The sequence below is a fragment of the Rhinoraja longicauda genome, chromosome 21, assembly GCF_053455715.1.
Source record: "Rhinoraja longicauda isolate Sanriku21f chromosome 21, sRhiLon1.1, whole genome shotgun sequence".
Lineage (NCBI taxonomy): Eukaryota > Metazoa > Chordata > Chondrichthyes > Rajiformes > Arhynchobatidae > Rhinoraja > Rhinoraja longicauda.
The window spans coordinates 19,923,017-19,939,976 of record NC_135973.1 but is presented as its reverse complement, the minus strand read 5'-3'; the positions used below and the strand labels follow the sequence as shown (position 1 = coordinate 19,939,976).

Below are 16,960 nucleotides of genomic sequence, written 5' to 3'. Positions count from 1 at the left end.
ACACTTCTAAACTGTAGAAAATCTACCTAAATCTTGCCTTATATAACAAATCCGCAATCCGAGGAATCAATCTGCTGATTCTCCACTGCACTCTCTCTAATGCAGGTGTATCCTTCTATAAATAAGGTGATTAGAACTATACACTGTATCCCAGATACAATCTCACAAGGGTTATACATAATTGAAGCAAGATACATTTAATCTTGAACACAAACACTCTTGTAATAAAGACCTACCTATATTCTAGTGGTTGTTGTACCTGCATAATAACTGACAGTCATTCATGTAAAAGGACACCCAGGTTCCTGTGATCATCAATACCTTTCAACCTCACTACTTTAAATAACTCAACTCCATGCTTTCCATTTTTCTCTCAATGTAGCTGACCTCACCTTTTTTCCGTATCATATTCCACTTGTCATGGCGTTTCCCATTAAGCTATCTAAACATAGCACAAAAAGTAAGGAAATTTGTGTTTGGTAGATTATTTCTTTGTTGTAACAATGCTTCTTGGCAATAAATCTTATACCGTTGGAAAGCCTGTTTATTTCCCTTTTAAATGGTGCCACATTTGTAAGGAACATGCATTTGTGGGATGAGCAGCAGAGCTGAGTATATGGGTTGCGCCCATGAAAATTTTGCCAAATCTTCTCTGCCAATGCCAAACAGCTTATTCTGCTGTTGCTATTGACTCTTGTTTTGAGCTTCTGGTACCCCCAGGTGCTGACAATCAGGAGCCTGATTGGCACCTGATTGGCAGCATCTGTGAGCATGGGCCCTGCTACAGTGGTCAGTAGGTGTCTGCTCCAAGAATTGGCATGCCACGTTTGACTGATCTGGATAGGGCCCGTGCGATAGGGCAACTTCAAGCTGGTGACATTGCTCGCCCCCACAGAGCAGGGTTTCTCAGAGACTACCTCCAGAATTTGGGAGTGGAGAGGATGGAATGGCCTGCCAGCAGTCCTGACCTCAACCCCATTGAACACTTGTGGGATCAGCTTGGGCGTGCTGTTCGTGCCAGAGTGACCAACACAACCACGTTGGCTGACTTGCGACAAATGCTGGTTGAAGAATGGGATGCCACCCCACAACAGTGTGTGACCAGCATGAGGAGGAGGTGCCAGGCTGTTGTGGCTGTGTATGGTTCTTCCACACGCTACTGAGGCTCCTGTTTATTAAATGAATAAATTGTTAAATTGCCAATATGTCTTGTTTCTTCAGACTTCAATCATCCAATCCACCAAACAACACCGAACAAGAGTCAATGGCAGAATAAGCTGTTTGGCATTGGCAGAGAAGATTTGGCAGATTTTTCATGGGCGCAACCCACATACTCAGCTCTGCTGCTCATCCCACAAATGCATGTTCCTTACAAATGTGGCACCATTTAAAAGGGAAATAAACAGGCTTTCCAACGGTATAAGATTTATTGCCAATAAGCATTGTTACAACAAAGAAATAATCTACCAAACACAAATTTCCTTACTTTTTGTGCTATGTTTATATCCCCCTGACGCCTTCATGAATCCTCCTCACAGATGATCAACAAACACTTGATCCCATCATCTGAATCATCAATTGAGGGTACAGCCTTAGACCCAATCCTTGTGGCAACCAACTGGATACAGCCTCTCAACTTGAAAACAACTTGTTTATTCCTACTCTCTACTTTCTTCCCATTATTCAGTTCTCAATCTATGGCGCAATTTTACTCTCAACACTCAAATTGTGTTTAAAAATCTATTGGATCCTTTGAAGGAATCTATAAATCCAGATACACCACACCAAGTCATTCAACATATACACCGATGAGCCAAAACATTATGACCACTGACAGGTAAAGTGAATAACATTGATTATCTTGTTACAATGGCACCTGTCAAGGGGTGGGATATATTAGGCAGCAAGTGAACAGTCAGTTCTTGAAGTTGATGTGTTGGATGCAGGGGAAATGGGCAGGAGTACAGACCTGAGCGACTTTGCAAGGGCCAAATTGTTATGGCCGGATGACTGCATCTCTAAAATGGCAAGGCTTGTTGGGTGCTTCCGGTCAGCAATGGTGAGTACCTACTGAGAGTGGTCCGAGGAAGGACAAACCAGCGACAGGGTATTGTGCGCCCAAGGCTCATCGATGTGCGAGGGTAACAAAGGCTATCCCGTCTGGTCCGAACCGACAGGAGGTCTACTGTGGCACAAGTCACAGAAAATTTTAATGGTGGTCACGGGAGGAATGTGTCACAATACACAGTGCATCGCACCCTGCTGCATATGGGGCTGCACACAGAGGACCAACAGTATATTAGGCAGGTGGTCATTATGTTTTGACTCATCAGGTCACAATGTTTTGGCTGGTGGAGTCACTTTCTCCATTGTCATCTCCTTCCCAAAATTGGGTGTAGATCCAGGGGAATTATCACCTTCAATCTATTTAATTTCTCCAATAATTTTATTTCAACTAATGCTAATTCCTTTCTGCTAATCTCACTTTGTTCTATCCTTCACGTTCTCCCCACCATCTGTGCTTTAAAAACCAAAATTTTCTCTTTCCTAGCTCTACTGGGTGCACGTGTTAGCAATGTTAGCTGTTTCTACTTCTATAAGTGCTGTACGAACTGTTGAGCATTTACAGCATTTTTTCTTTTCATTGCAGATTTTCAGTATTAGTAATTATTTTTTATTTTACTTTGATCTATTCATTTGCTCTAAACCTATGATTTTAGATGATTTCTTCTTCTGTGAGGTCCGTCACTAATGTGCCACTGAGGTTGCGAATGGACCTTTTCCAAGAGATATGATTGGTGTTTAAAGAAGAATTTAGGACAGGTTGCAGAATGGTTGAACTATTTCCTGGATTTTTAGGTAATTTAGACAATAGGTGCAGGAGTAGGCCATTCGGCCCTTCGAGCCATTCAATGTGATCATGGCTGATCATTCACAATCAGTTCTTGCCCTCTCCCCATACCCCCTGACTCCGCTATCATTAAGAGCTCTATCTAGCTCTCTGTTGAAAGCATCCAGAGAATTGGCCTCCACTGCCTTCTGAGGCAGATAATTCCACAGATTTACAACTCTCTGACTGAAAAGGTTTTTCCTCATCTCCGTTCTAAATGGCGTACCCCTTATTCTTAAACTGTGGTCCCTGGTTGTGGATTCCCCCAACATTGCGAACATGTTTCCTGCCTCTAACGTGTCCAATCCCTTAATAATCTTATATGTTTCAATAAGATCCCCTCTCATCCTTCTAAATTCCAGTGTATACAAGCCTAGTCGCTCCAGTCTTTCAACATACGTCAGTCCCGCCATTCCAGGAATTACCCTAGTGAACCTACGCTGCACTCCCTCAATGGCAAGAAAGTCCTTCCTCAAATTTGGAGACCAAAACTGCACACAGTACTCCAGGTGTGGTCTCACTAGGGCCCTGTACAACTGCAGAAGGGACATACAATCTACCAACTCATGTCAAGTGGAGCTTATTGTCATCTATACAAATACGGTGAGGTACAGGTACAATTAGAATTTAGACAATGGATGTATAGACACAATGAAAATTCAGAGGCAGTGGATGTGAAGCAAAGCTTGATGTTATCAGTTAGTTGAGGAAGTAGAAACTCAATGTAGACAAGCAATGGTAAGTGATAGTACAGGAAGGAAACCTATTATGTTTGATGGTTAAATAAGAACGGGGTCAGCAAGTGTCTAGACAAATGTGGAGATAGGCATACTCAAACTGCAGGTCAAGAGGGAGGAGGATGATCACTTTGATCACAAAACGCTGGCTGTCATTAGCATAGCCAGATTTGGGACAGAAAGGAGTCCCTTTAGGTCAATTTGCAGTTTAAAGGAGATGTGCAGGGTATGTTTTTTTTTTAGACAGAGGGTGGTGGGTGTCTGGAACAGCTGCCACTGGTGGTGGAGGTAGATACAATAGTGACGGTTGAAAGGCTTTTAAATAGGCACAAGGATATGCAGGGAATGGAGGGATATGTAGCTAGAGTAGATTAGTTTAACGTGACATCATGTCCAGTACAGACATTCTGGGCGAAGAGTCTGTTCCTGTGCTACAGTGTTCGGTGTAGTACTTTGTCCAACTGCACTATGGCAGAGCAATCAAATGACTAAATCATGGAAAAATATTCCTTCAAGTATTTATCCATATCCTTTCAAAAAACGTTACTGAATCTGCATCCCTACCCTCTTGGCTGCGGTCCACATGAGGGGAATCTTCCAGTTAAAATTCCTGACATCTGCTCCGGTTCTTTTGCCAATCACCTCACAACTAATCCTTTTTTTTGTTGTTGCATCTTCCAGGCTTATTGTTGTTGAAAGGCTCATTCACAACCTGACCGTGAAACCGCTGCCTTCACCGTTGGGCTCATCAGCAGGAACGGACACTCGGCCATTGGCCGCGAGCGCCGCCCTCCTCTCGCGGTGAACGCGGCACGCGCACATATCCAACCCGTGCAGGCGCGGGCGCACCCGTGCTCGTGCACGTATTCACGCGCGCGCGCAAACGCGCGTTCCCCCGCAGTACGCACCACGTGACCTCTGGCCTGGGCACGCTCCAATTTGGCGGTTGGGATTTAATTAGTGCGCATGCGCGAGGAAGCGGACCAGCCGTTGTTTCCGGTGGTGGGTCCCCGTATGTGTAGCGTCCTCACGCACCCCCCACCTCCGAGGCTCCGCCGCCTGCACCAAGCTCCGGCCGCCCGCGGCGGAAATGGTGGATGGAGCGGGTGAGCCGCCGCACACTATACAGCAGGACGCGACGAGAACGTTAGCGGTCGGGCGCCGACTCCGGCTTCCCACAAGTTCTCCGGAGGTAGGTCGCCGACTCTCTACATGGCGGTCCAGCAGCTGCACGGCACCGAGGTTTACTGCGACGCCAGCGGGGACTGCAACCATGTCGCTGTCAAGATCAAGAGCCGGAGCGGGAGCCAGCGGGAGCAGCAGGCGGCGGCGGCCCCTGCCCCTCCGCACCAAGGCCCCGGGCCCACAAAGTACAGCATTTCGTCTAGTTGCAGCTCGGGCGAGTCGGTGAGGCCGGCGGCCCGCTGCCCCCGCCGCCGCCGCAAGTTCCCGCAGCTCTTCGAACGGGCGTCGGGCAAGTGGTGGGACCCCGCCTTCGACTCCCGCAAGCTGGAGGACGCGTGTCTGGAGCGCTGCTTCCCGCAGACCCAGCGCCGCTTCAGGTACGCGCTGCTCTACCTCATGGTGGCCGCCTTGCTCTGGGCCATTTACTTCGGCTGCGTCCTGGAGGAGGCTGCCAGAGGTCTGGCCGCCGCTTTCCTGGCGCCCACACTACTATTCATGCTGTGCTGCGCCGGTTTGCTGGCGGTCACCTTCAGCGGCCTTTACTCGCGCCACTATGTCCGCATCTCACTGCTCTTCACACTACTAGTCTTCGCCCTGTCGCTCGCCACCCGCTTCCCAGGCGGGGGCTTGGGCTCGGGCGGCTGCGGCTGGAACGAGAGCCGGACTCTGGCTCCCTGCTGGACTCACTTGTCGCCTGTGGGGAGTTTCTCCATCTCGGTGGAAGTGTTGCTGCTGTTGTACACCGTCATGCCGCTGCCCCTCTACCTCTGTTTTCTCTTCGGCGTCTCCTACTCGCTGCTCTTCGAACTGTTGGGTTATCACCTGGGCAGCGCCGAGTGGCTGCGGGTACCGGGTTCCCAGCACCTGGTGCTCGAGGCCCTGGCTAAGTTCTTCCTACATGCCTGTGTGCATGCTGTGGGCATCCACCTGTTCACTATGTCGCAGGTACGCTCCCGCACCACCTTCCTCAAGGTGGGCCAGTCCATCATGCACGGCAAGGACCTGGAGGTGGAGAAAGCCCTGAAGGAGCGCATGATTCACTCGGTGATGCCCAGGATGGTGGCAGACGAATTGATGAAACAGGGGGACGACGAGAGCGAGAACTCCTTCAAACGCTACTCAACATCCAGCCCTAAGAGCAAGAAGAAAAAGACCTCTATCCAAAGGGCACACCTCATCTTCAGGCCTTTTACCATGCAGCGCATGGAGCCCGTTAGCATACTCTTCGCCGACATTGTGGGCTTTACAAAGATGAGCGCCAATAAATCGGCTCACCTGCTTGTCGGCCTCCTCAACGACCTGTTCGGACGTTTTGACCGCCTCTGCGAAGGCACGGGATGCGAAAAGATTAGCACCCTGGGAGACTGCTATTATTGCGTGGCCGGGTGTCCCGAACCTCGCACCGACCATGCGTACTATTGCATTGAGATGGGGTTGGGGATGATCCAAGCCATCGAGCAATTCTGCCAAGAGAAAAGGGAGATGGTCAACATGAGGGTCGGAGTGCACACGGGAACCGTTCTCTGTGGCATTTTGGGAATGAAACGCTTCAAGTTTGACGTTTGGTCCAATGACGTGAATTTGGCCAACCTGATGGAACAGCTTGGGGTGGCTGGTAAGGTCCATCTTTCAGAGGTTACAGCCAAGTACTTGGACCAACGTTATCTGAAAGAAGATGGAAAAGTGATGGAAAGGGTTGGCTCCCAAAGTGTGGTGGCAGATCAACTGAAAGGTAATTGCTTTATAATCTGTTCTGTATCATGATATACTGGATGGAGTGTTACTGTGCTCAGTCAGGTTGGTGAAATGGATTAACCTGCATAGATTGGATCAAAGGTTTTGATGTTGATAAAACTTCATGAGCTAAGAAATTATTTTCCCTTTGTTAGCAGTTCATCCATAACTCAAGATGTTTGCCATTTTTACCACCTACAATTTATTGGAAAGTTAATTACCAATCTTTTGCAAAAAAAAAGAACATCGTTTTTTGACCACTTAAATTCTACCCATATTTTCATAAATTGCTTGTAAATTCTGACAAAAGTCCACCACATAATACCCAGAGCTCATTCAAAATCCATTAATGGGCAAAATTGCTTTAAAACCTGACTTGTTGACATGTTTCATATTGTAATGAAATTGTGCTCTTTCATATGTGAATGTTTAATTCTAATGGTACTTCACCCCTAAAAAGATTAGATTCTCCCCGTTCTCTTCCTTCCTCTCCCCCCCCCCCCCCCCCCCCCCCCCCCCGGCCTGTCGCAATATCAGAGTGGATTTTCTCTATTATGGTGAACTGAAGATGTTTTAAAATTGTCTTGTATTAATAGTACATAGCAGTCTTAAATTTCCTCGTGAATGGATGCTCGGTGTTAACGCAAGATAGTGGTAGTGAAGAGAAAAAATTGCATCCCGCCCTATCCCGTCCCGTCCTCGCATATTACATTGGAGCAAGTTGTCAAGTTGATGTACAAGCATCAGTCTGAAGAAGGGTCTCGACCCGAAACGTCACCCATTCCTTCTCTCCCGAGATGCTGCCTGACCTGCTGAGTTACTCCAGCATTTTGTGAATAAAATGATGTACAAGCAGCTGTCTGAATTTGAGGTAGATTCAAGAGACATATATTGTTATTAAGCTATCTTAAAATCAGCAGAGTAGGAGTTAAACAAGTGAATCGTTTTTGTACCCAGGAAAGGATCATTTAAAACGATCCCTTTTAGTGGGATTCTAGAAACATCAGTGAAATAATAAATTTCATTCTTGGAAAGGAGCAGAGTATTTATGTAATCTACGTCATAGTTCATGGACTGGAATATATAATGTTTAGATCAGAGAAAATTTCACTAAGTTGTAATTTTGACTTAATATATGAGAAACTAATTTTGAAGGAATTGTAAACAAATTTTTGATTATTTTTAAAGTGAATCATCCAGTTATTTGCCAGCCATTGTTGAAAATTTTAACTTTCCTTTCATCTGTTTTGACGTGTGGAATACAGACCAAACAACTTGGTTAGCCCAAGATTCTTTCATGGAATTTTAGTTCGTTATCTTGATGTCTAGAAGTTTGGAGTAAAAATAGATATTCTAGAATTATTTGTTCATGTGTCGAAAATCTAAATGCTTGAGGTAAATATTTTTGTAAAGTTTTATAAAACAACGTTGTACAGAGTATCTCTTACGTGCTTTCCTCTAGTTAAAGCCAATCATGTAAACTTTGGAAATATGGAAGAATGGGTGCTAAGTAAAGACTATCCTTTTTTTGAAGTTATGGCGAGGGTTGATCTTTCCCCACATGAATGTAACCAGTGGTTTGCCACAGGGACCTGTGCTCAGTCTTTATGATTTCGATGAGAATGTAGATGGCATATTAAGTTTTCGGATGACACTAAAATTGTATAGTGGACAATCAAAGTTATCTAAGGTAACAACAAAATAAGTGGGTTAAGGAATGGCAGAAAGAATTTAACTTGGATAAGTGTGAAGTGATGCATTTTGGAAAGTTAAATCAGGTCAGGACATGCACAGTTAATTACAGGGCCCTGGGAAGTGAAAGTAATGTTGAATGGAGACCTTGGGATACATGTATATTGTTCCCCTGATCTTTTGTATTGATTTATTATGGTCATGTGCACCAAGATGGTAACCAAGCAAATCAAACCATACGTGAGAATCAAACCTTGCGCGAGTACAACAGTTGGTGCAAAAGAGAAAGGAAACGGAGTGCAGTGCATTGAATGATCAGGGGGATATATTTGGTCAAAAAGAAAAAGGAAGCATATGCAAGGTTTAGTGAGTCTTTGAATATAAAGAAAGGGGGGGAAAAAACTCAACCTTTGTATTAGAAGGGCTAAAAGGGGTCATAAATGCCATTGGTAAGTTGGTTTAAACAAATTCCCAATGTTTTTTTTACGTACACTAAACACAAGGGGGGTAACTAAGAAGGTGATATACAGAATGATCGAGCAGTCTAAGTCTAGTACTCTGAAAGTGACAACACAAGTTGAAAAGAAGGGATATGGTATGCTTGTTTTCATTGGTCAGGCCATTGTGCAGGAAAGTCAGAAGTTATGTTGCAGCTTTATAAGACTTGGTTTAGGCTGCATTTGGAGTTTTAGATATCCCTACTCTGTTTATTTCTTATTGCCCCTACTACAGGGATATGGAGGCTTTGGAAAGGGTGCTGAGGAGTTTACCAGAATGTTGCCTGGATTAGAGGGTGATGACTATAAGAAGAAACTGGACAAACTGGGTTGATTTCTCTGAATCATTGGTGGTTGAGGGGAGACCTGGTTTAAAACAAATTGAGGTACAAATAGTCAGAACTTTTTTCCTAGTGTAGAAATGTCATAGACTAGAGGTGACAGCTTTAAGGAGCAAATTTTAACGGTGAAGTGCAGGGTTTGTGTTTTTTACACAGTGGTGGATCACTAGAACGCACTGATAGGGGTGGTGGTGGAGTCAGATATGATAGTGGCATTTAAGAGGCACATGGATATGGAGGGATATGAATCACATGCAGGAAGTGGACATTAGGTTAACTTTATGTCATGTTTAGTGCAGACATCGTAGGCAGAAGGACTTGTTCCTATACACACTATTCTAGGTATCCTCGATGTGATTGAAACGTTTTGGTGATATTCGCACCTACAGACTTGAAGCTCTCGACTATCTCACTGAAGCACCGTTGCAAACTGCGATGTGTGCACCACACGGCTTCCTGAATGGAGTAGATGACTAGCTCCTTTGTTTTGCTGATCTTGAGGGAGAGTTGTTATCTTGACACCTTGTTACTAAGCCCTCTACCTCCTTCCTGTACTTGGTCTTGTTATTTGAGTTTGGTCCTCTACGGTGGTGTCACCTGCCAGTTTGTAAACGAAGTTAAAGCATAATTTGGCTATGCTGTCCTGAGTGGATAGAATGTATAAGGCACTGAGAATACATCATTGGAGGATGTTTTGTTGCCTATCCATACCTGTCCCATATCTGTTTGCCATGGTAGGGGTATCTAAAACTAGTGCCTGGTTTTAACAGGGAGGAGGTTTAAAAGGAATCTGAAAAGTAAATATTTTAGTTTTCTCGAATAAGCTACTAGAGGGGTGGTGGAACAGTAAGAGGCATCTAGATAGATAATTGAATGAACAGGCCACACAGGGATATGGAATTGTGCAATAGGATCTGCATGGTTTGTATAGACATGGTGAGTTGAAGAGGCTATTTCTATGTTATACAATCCTAGTAAAATACTGAATTGTCATTCTAAGCAGCACTACAAATTGAAAATTAATTTCCACCTCCACTCCGTGGAAACCAAAACTAGTCAATCTACTTAACTGCACCTGCACTCCTTTTAACAAAGATCATTCTAATGTTGCACATAATGAATCTTAACTCACAATTGAGATCTGTTAGAAGAAACTGCAGATGCTGGTGTCAAAGATAGGCACAAAATGTTGGAGTAACTCAGTGAATCAGACAGCATCTCTTGACCCGCTGAGTTACTCCAAAATTTTATCTACAATTTGTTAAGATGTTGGATAGCCTTCAATTATCAACTCCAGTTTTGGTGTTTCAGTAAATGTATTTTTCATTGTCACTTGTCCAGATAAAATACTTGTTTCTGTAACAGAATTTTGAATAGAATTTAACTTATGTAAATGAAACCCAATATTTCTTCCAAGCCAGCTACATGAATGTTAGTGTGCACTAGATGGATGTGGATCCGTTGGGTCCAAAACTCTTCTGCGGGCGCGGCAACCCCTGTTGGGTGCAAACCTCTCCTGCGGGCCCAGCAACCCTCCCCCAACTGACGACTCTTGGACCAGTTGCCGGCCGCAGAGTCTCCCCCGGGGCCGTGGGCGGGGGAGAGGAAGCCACTCACCCCTGCCTCTGGCGGCCATTGCGTCAGCCAGAGCGAGCCATGGACTCTGGGTGGAAACCTTCCCTGCAGCGGCAGCTCGACGGCAACGGCCATCTTCTTTGACCCTCTGCCGCCACGCTGCACCAGGGGAGGAAGGTCAGGCGCGGGGCACGCCGGGACGGCTGCCGGTCCTCCCTGGGGGAGGGGTGCATTTATTAAGGTTTATTAAGTTAATTGTTTTTAAAATGGAACAAATCTTGATCAATTGAGACCACAGGGGAATGGTGAGCAGGGTGGGCCTAAAATTGTTGTGTTTGTGGTGTACCGTTTTGACTGTATTTCGGGAACAAATATGTCCACAAACCCACACATATACAAATATATCCACAAACCCACAAATATACAAGACGAGAATTTTAGTAATATATACTAGACAAAGTATTGAGCTCATTCCTCGTAGAGGGGGGGCAGGGAAGACGAGAGGGTGTGACTGAGGAGGCCGCAAACTTGGCCACAAAGCCTTCAATCCTCTCATCCAAACATGCTTCCACAAAATAACCCAACATTCTTCTAAGCCCCAATGAATTAAAACATAGCCAACTTGGTCCGCCTTCGTTCAAAGACGATCACGTCATTTCATGAACCTGCCTAGTGAACCTTTTCTTATCTATCTCCATTTCAAAATATTGCAAAAACAGTAAATTGCAGACAAACAACTCAATTTTTATTCCCCAAGTCTGGACTTTTTTTTTTTGCTACATAAACATTTTTCTTTCAAGCTTTTTGAACTGAATGATGAAATTGAAGAAAAATGTTAAAACAGTAACCTAAATAGCATCGGAGTTATGATATTTAGATTATATTTTTCTTTATGCAAGGTGAATCTGTCATTTAATACTTGAAGTACGTAAATTTCATTGCTTCAATGATTCTTTTAGAACAGCTTTAGGAAACCAAGATAAATAGTCATCCTTATATCTTTTGCTTGTCAGTATTCAACTTAGTAGTACCAATTGTACTCTATTCTTATGGCTCTTGCCTTTAATTGCTAAATCATATTTGAGAATTGAAATATTAAATTTAAACAAACTTCCCTGTCAGTAACTGAAAAATGTTTATCTTGCCAAATACATCCCTGAGCAATACTTCTAAAATACCATGAAGGGTTATTAACTTTAACTGTAGTAGATGTGTACTATGTTCAAAATGACTGCTGTTTTGATTTTGTGCCCATTACCCATCATAATGTAAAATGCATAGCTTCTTTCCCATTCCTAGTGTTCTAAAATGTACAAATAATTACTCTATGAAATGCATTCAGCGATTTATGTGTGGAGAATGCAGTGGGCAGGTTATATACAGCACAATCCCACTGGCAACAAGTGGCATGTCCAGTTGTTTTTTCTTAAGGACATGGGTATTTGACAGTTCAAATAACTCCATTTTTTTTAAAAACACCTCAATGTGGCATTCACTTGGTTTTGCAATAAAGTTGGAACCTACAATTTAACTCGGCTGTGATTTCACTGTCAAAAGTAATCTAGAATTCTAGATTAAATTGAAAAGATGTAATTTGTTTGAATAATGTTGTCCTTGGGGTAGATAAGTTACTGTATGGTAGTAGGTTTAACATATGAATTGGGCGACGGTGGTATCCTAGGTTTGTTTTATTATATTGCTGGAAGCAGTGTATTATCCATTATCCCCATCAGCTGTTGTACTGTGAAGCTCGGGCATCTGGTGCGATGATGTCCTGTCCCTCTATGCGACACCAGCTTCATCAATGTGACTGACTCCGAACTATGTCCTCGCTTCAGAGGAATTTGGGTATGGACAATTTATTAAAATATGGACATTGTCGGAACTATTCATAGTAAACAACTATAAAAATTGCAAAAACAATGCATATATGATGAAGCAAGACTACATTGTGTCTCGTAAATGCCTCACCAAAATTGCTATTCTACTTTACCTGAAAGGAAAAATAAATCTCTCAACTCTTTCTGTAGAGAATCTTGTTTCAGATTTTTCTTCGTATTTGTCATGGAATCTTTTTGTAAGTATTTTCGATATGAACCAGCTGCTTCTACAAAAGATGAATGAAGTGAAAGGTGCTGAATGACTTGAGTTTAGTTTATGGAAAAAAAACTTCAGATTGTTCCTCTTTCCCTCTCTATCCCCTCCCCCTTCCCAGTTCAACCACTAGTCTTCCAGTCTCCTACTACATCCTATCTTTGTCCCGCCCCCTCCCCTGACATTAATCTGAAGAAGGGTCTCGACCCGAAACGTCACCCATTCCTTCTCTCCAGAGATGCTGCCTGACCCGCTGAGTTACTGCAGCATTTTGTATCTACCTTTGAGTTTAGTTTATTGTCACATGTACCAAGGTACAGTGAAAAGCTGTTGCGTGCTAACCGTTTGGCAGAAAGACAGTCGAAACATAGATAATAGGTGTAGGAGTAGGCCATTTGGCCCTTTGAGCTGGCACCGCCATTCAAAATGATCATGGCTGATCATCCAGAATCAGTACCCTGTTCCTGCTTTTTCCCCATATCCCTTGATTCCGTTAGCCCAAAGAGCTATATTTAACACTCTTGAAAACATCCAGTGAATTGGCCTCCACTGCCTTCTGAGGCAGATTCCACAGATTCACAACTCTCTGGGTGAAAAGGTTTTTCCTCATCTCAGTCCTAAATGGCCTACCCCTTATTCTTAAACCGTGACCCCTGGTTTTGGACTCCCCCAAGATGGGGGGAAAATTTCCTGCATCTAGCCAGTCCAATCCCTTAAGAATTTTATGTTTCTATAAGATCCCCTCTCACCCTAAATTCCAGTGAATATAGGCCCAGTCGATCCATTCTTTCATCATTTGTCAGTCCCGCCATCCTGGGAATTAAGCTGGTGAACATGGTTACAATTGACTTGCTAGAGTATTGGTTTTAGGATCTATTTGCAAACATTCTCCCTGTGCTCTCTTTCCTGTGTAACTGGTATGGTCAACTCAAAAATAGTTCTTATGAATGTTGGATAAGATAAAGTACAAGTTAACCTATTGTTTTAGAAACTATCTAACAATTCATTTTGCATAAAGGCATTACAGTCGTGCAATTTGGTCTTTTGAAATGACTTATCAGTTGAAAGTAGAGGCCATCACAAACATGACAATGAGATGGATGCATATTGAGCTGCTTGTAATTTTACTTTTGTAAGTGTAATTCTGATGTGAAAATAACCTGATGGTGGGTTACCTTGGAAATCATAATCATACTTTATTAGCCAAGTATGTTTTGCAACCTACGAGGAATTTGATTTGCCATACACTCGTACCAATAAAAAGCACCAAAAAACACAAAATACATTTTACCATAAACATCCATCACAGTGACTCCTCCACATTCCTCACTGATTGAAGGCAAAAAAAAAGTTCAATCGCTTCCCTTTGTCCTCCCGTGGTCGGGGGCCTCGAGTCTTCAGTTGACGGGATGATCTTGGTTCCTGTAGCCAACGGTCGGGCCCTCCGCATCGGGGCAATCAAGCCCCCTCATTGGGGGGGGGGGGATCTCAGCTCCCTGTGCCAGGCAATCGGACCCCGGGTTGGGGCTTGTCGAACCTCCTGCGACTTTGGAGCTTCGCGACATCAGTCTCTACCCGAGACTGCGAGCTCCTTGATGTTGAAATCTGCAGGCCGCAGTTGAAGTGTCGATCCCAGGAAAGGGATCGCAGGCTCCAATGGTAAGTCTATGGCCTGGCGGTGGGGCTCAAAGTCAGTCTCGAGCAAGGCCTCCAGCTCCATGATGTTGGGCTGCAGAGCGACCGGAGATACGATCCAGAAAATAATCGCATTTCCGGCAAAGTAAGAGATTGAAAAAATGTTTTAAATAAATAAAATATACCTTTGAATTGCATTGTAAATTAGCTCATTTACTCAGTTCTTTATTAAAAGTTACTATTCAATTTGCAGCCTTCATCCTTTGAGGCAAGGCATCACATCAGATCATAGCAATTCACCACAACACAAATGTTCTCATCTCCCCTGTGATATTTCTGATGATCTTTAAACAGTTTTTTTGTAGGCCAAATGGTGCCGTACCGACCTCCCAACCCTTCTGAATTTGACGGAAAGTTCCCGCTTTCTTATTTCATTTCCGCCATTCCAATTTCGTCTCACATTTTTCCACAAAACACATGCCTCGACGCTCGCTTTGCCCCCCCGCCCCGCTGTGTTTTTCATTCTTGTTGCCTTTCAAATTAGATTGATTATGAATAGGCAGCCATCAAATATTGATAGACAAAGATGTTTGTATCTGAAGAGGATGAACAGTGTTAATGATCTTTTCTGTTGACATGAGAATCTAAGAGGTGATTTTATCAAAAGTTCAGGTAGAATGCTGCAGGTTGTGGGGAAGATCAAAACAAATATAAGATGGTTACCAAGAAATCCAATGGGGAATCCAGAAGAAATTTGATTTGGAGAGAATCTACCACTTGCTACTTTGGGGAATAAGTAATTAATTAAAATTAATATTGATACATTTGAAGGAAGGAACTTGAGAGAGTGAAAGAAGCAGAGGCTTAGATGAAAAATAAGAAAAGACAAGAGGAGTACAAGGACCAGCATGGACTAGTTAGGCTGAATGGTATATTCCTGTGTCTCTTCTTGCATGTTATCTTGTTATAAAATATAATGTCCTTTACATTTAAAGTTTCTTTTTCTGCAACCAAATATGAAAATGAAGTGCTAATTTAGGAATATTTTGCTCACTAAAATGTTAATATCTCCTTAAATGGATCCATATGCTTTTGTTTTTGTGTCCAGATATGATGCAAGGTTCTAACATTTAACTCGATGCTTCTGCCCACTGTTTATGCAGTGAATTTTGATAATGATCCCAAGGAACCTTCTAATGACGTGCCTGTGACATTTTTGTCAGGCCCAATAAATGCACTGTTATGAACCAGCTGGTTCCTCTCTGAGCTGATGAGATTGCACAAAACAATTTTGACATGTAGCAGTTTGTTATGTCGACTTGTGGTTGCTCAAGTATTTATTTGTGTTATTACAAAAGTTTCTATTGTGCAGAGAGTTGACAGTTGAAAGTGTTAATCTATTTAGTGTGGGTAGGATTTTTGGGGGGAAGTCCCCATTCTCCAGAGTAAAGGTGTTTTTATACCAGAATTCAAATATTGTTGTTTGTCATCCTCAGTCAGACATCTAGTACTTAGTCTTTAGAAATGAGTCTGAAATCACATTTTAGAAATCACATGTGTAGAATATTGAACTGTTATTTCACACAGAAAAATTGCAGATCATGAATTTCATATCCTTATGTTTTTTTGTGTGTGGTGATGTGGAGTTTATAAACATTTCCTTTGTTCCGATTTATTTCTGTTAGACAATAGACAAGACAGTAGGTGCAGGAGGAGGCCATTCCGTCCTTCGAGCCAGCACTGCCATTCAATGTGATCATGGCTGATCATTCCGCTATCCTTAAGAGTTCTATCCAACTCTCTCTTGAATGCATTCAGAGAATTGGCTTCCACTGCCTTCTGAGGCAGAGAATTCCACAGATTCACAACTCTCTGACTGAAAAAGTTTTTCCTCATCTCAGTTCTAAATGGCCTACCCCTTATTCTTAAACTGTGGCCCCTTGTTCTGGAGTCTCCTTCCATCACTGTTGTTGATGGAGGGGAGAGAGACTGGGCAGTGCTTGGCCTGATTGCATTTGTGAGCAGGTTACATCTGGGCAATGTTCCACAGTGGGCTAGATGTCAGTGTTGTAACTGTTGAAGTCTTGTTTGCTAAAATGTCTTGTTTCAGGACGATATCCAGAGCACACGACCTTCTAGAGCAATCTTTAATACTTCAGTCTTTTTTTTGGAAAGAATTAGTATGTTCTGGTAATCCAGAAACTTGGATTCATCCAAAATTACATTAAGATCCCATTTTGAGGATTTAAATTCAGCTTGAGTTTGGGAATGAAAGGGAAAACTATCTTTAATAAACACTGGAATTGTCAGATTTACTAATGTCCTTGTGGGAAGAAAGTCTGTATGGGTCTGGTTTGTCTATGACACTCGTGGGGGGGGGGGGGGGGGTGCTAGACCAATGCAAAGGAGATAAGGAGGAATTTCTTTAACAAGAGGGTGGTGTATCTGTGGACTTTATTGCCATAGACAGCTGTAGAGGCCAAGTTTTATTTGGGTATTTTTTAAGCGAAGATAGACAGGTTCTTGATTAGTAAGGGTGTCAAAGGTTATGAAGAGGAGAATGGGGTTGAGAGGAAAAGA

At 43.2% G+C, this 16,960-nt stretch overlaps 2 protein-coding genes across 10 annotated transcripts in view; one reads left to right on the top strand and one right to left on the bottom strand.

The window, feature by feature from the left end:
• The window catches only part of glis2b (GLIS family zinc finger 2b), a 149,154-nt gene extending 144,643 nt beyond the window's left edge, over positions 1-4,511 (bottom strand). For all 9 annotated transcript variants that reach the window (XM_078418001.1, XM_078418002.1, XM_078418003.1 and 6 more), the window contains exon 1: positions 4,192-4,511. The gene's annotated coding sequence lies outside the window, so the exon portion shown is untranslated. The remainder of the gene's footprint in view (positions 1-4,191) is intronic.
• Positions 4,512-4,616: 105 nt separating this feature from the next.
• The window catches only part of adcy9b (adenylate cyclase 9b), a 63,375-nt gene continuing 51,031 nt past the window's right edge, over positions 4,617-16,960 (top strand). The window contains exon 1 of the mRNA XM_078417998.1: positions 4,617-6,544. Within this exon, the coding sequence (XP_078274124.1) occupies positions 4,840-6,544 (1,705 nt within the window). The 5' untranslated portion in view covers positions 4,617-4,839. The remainder of the gene's footprint in view (positions 6,545-16,960) is intronic.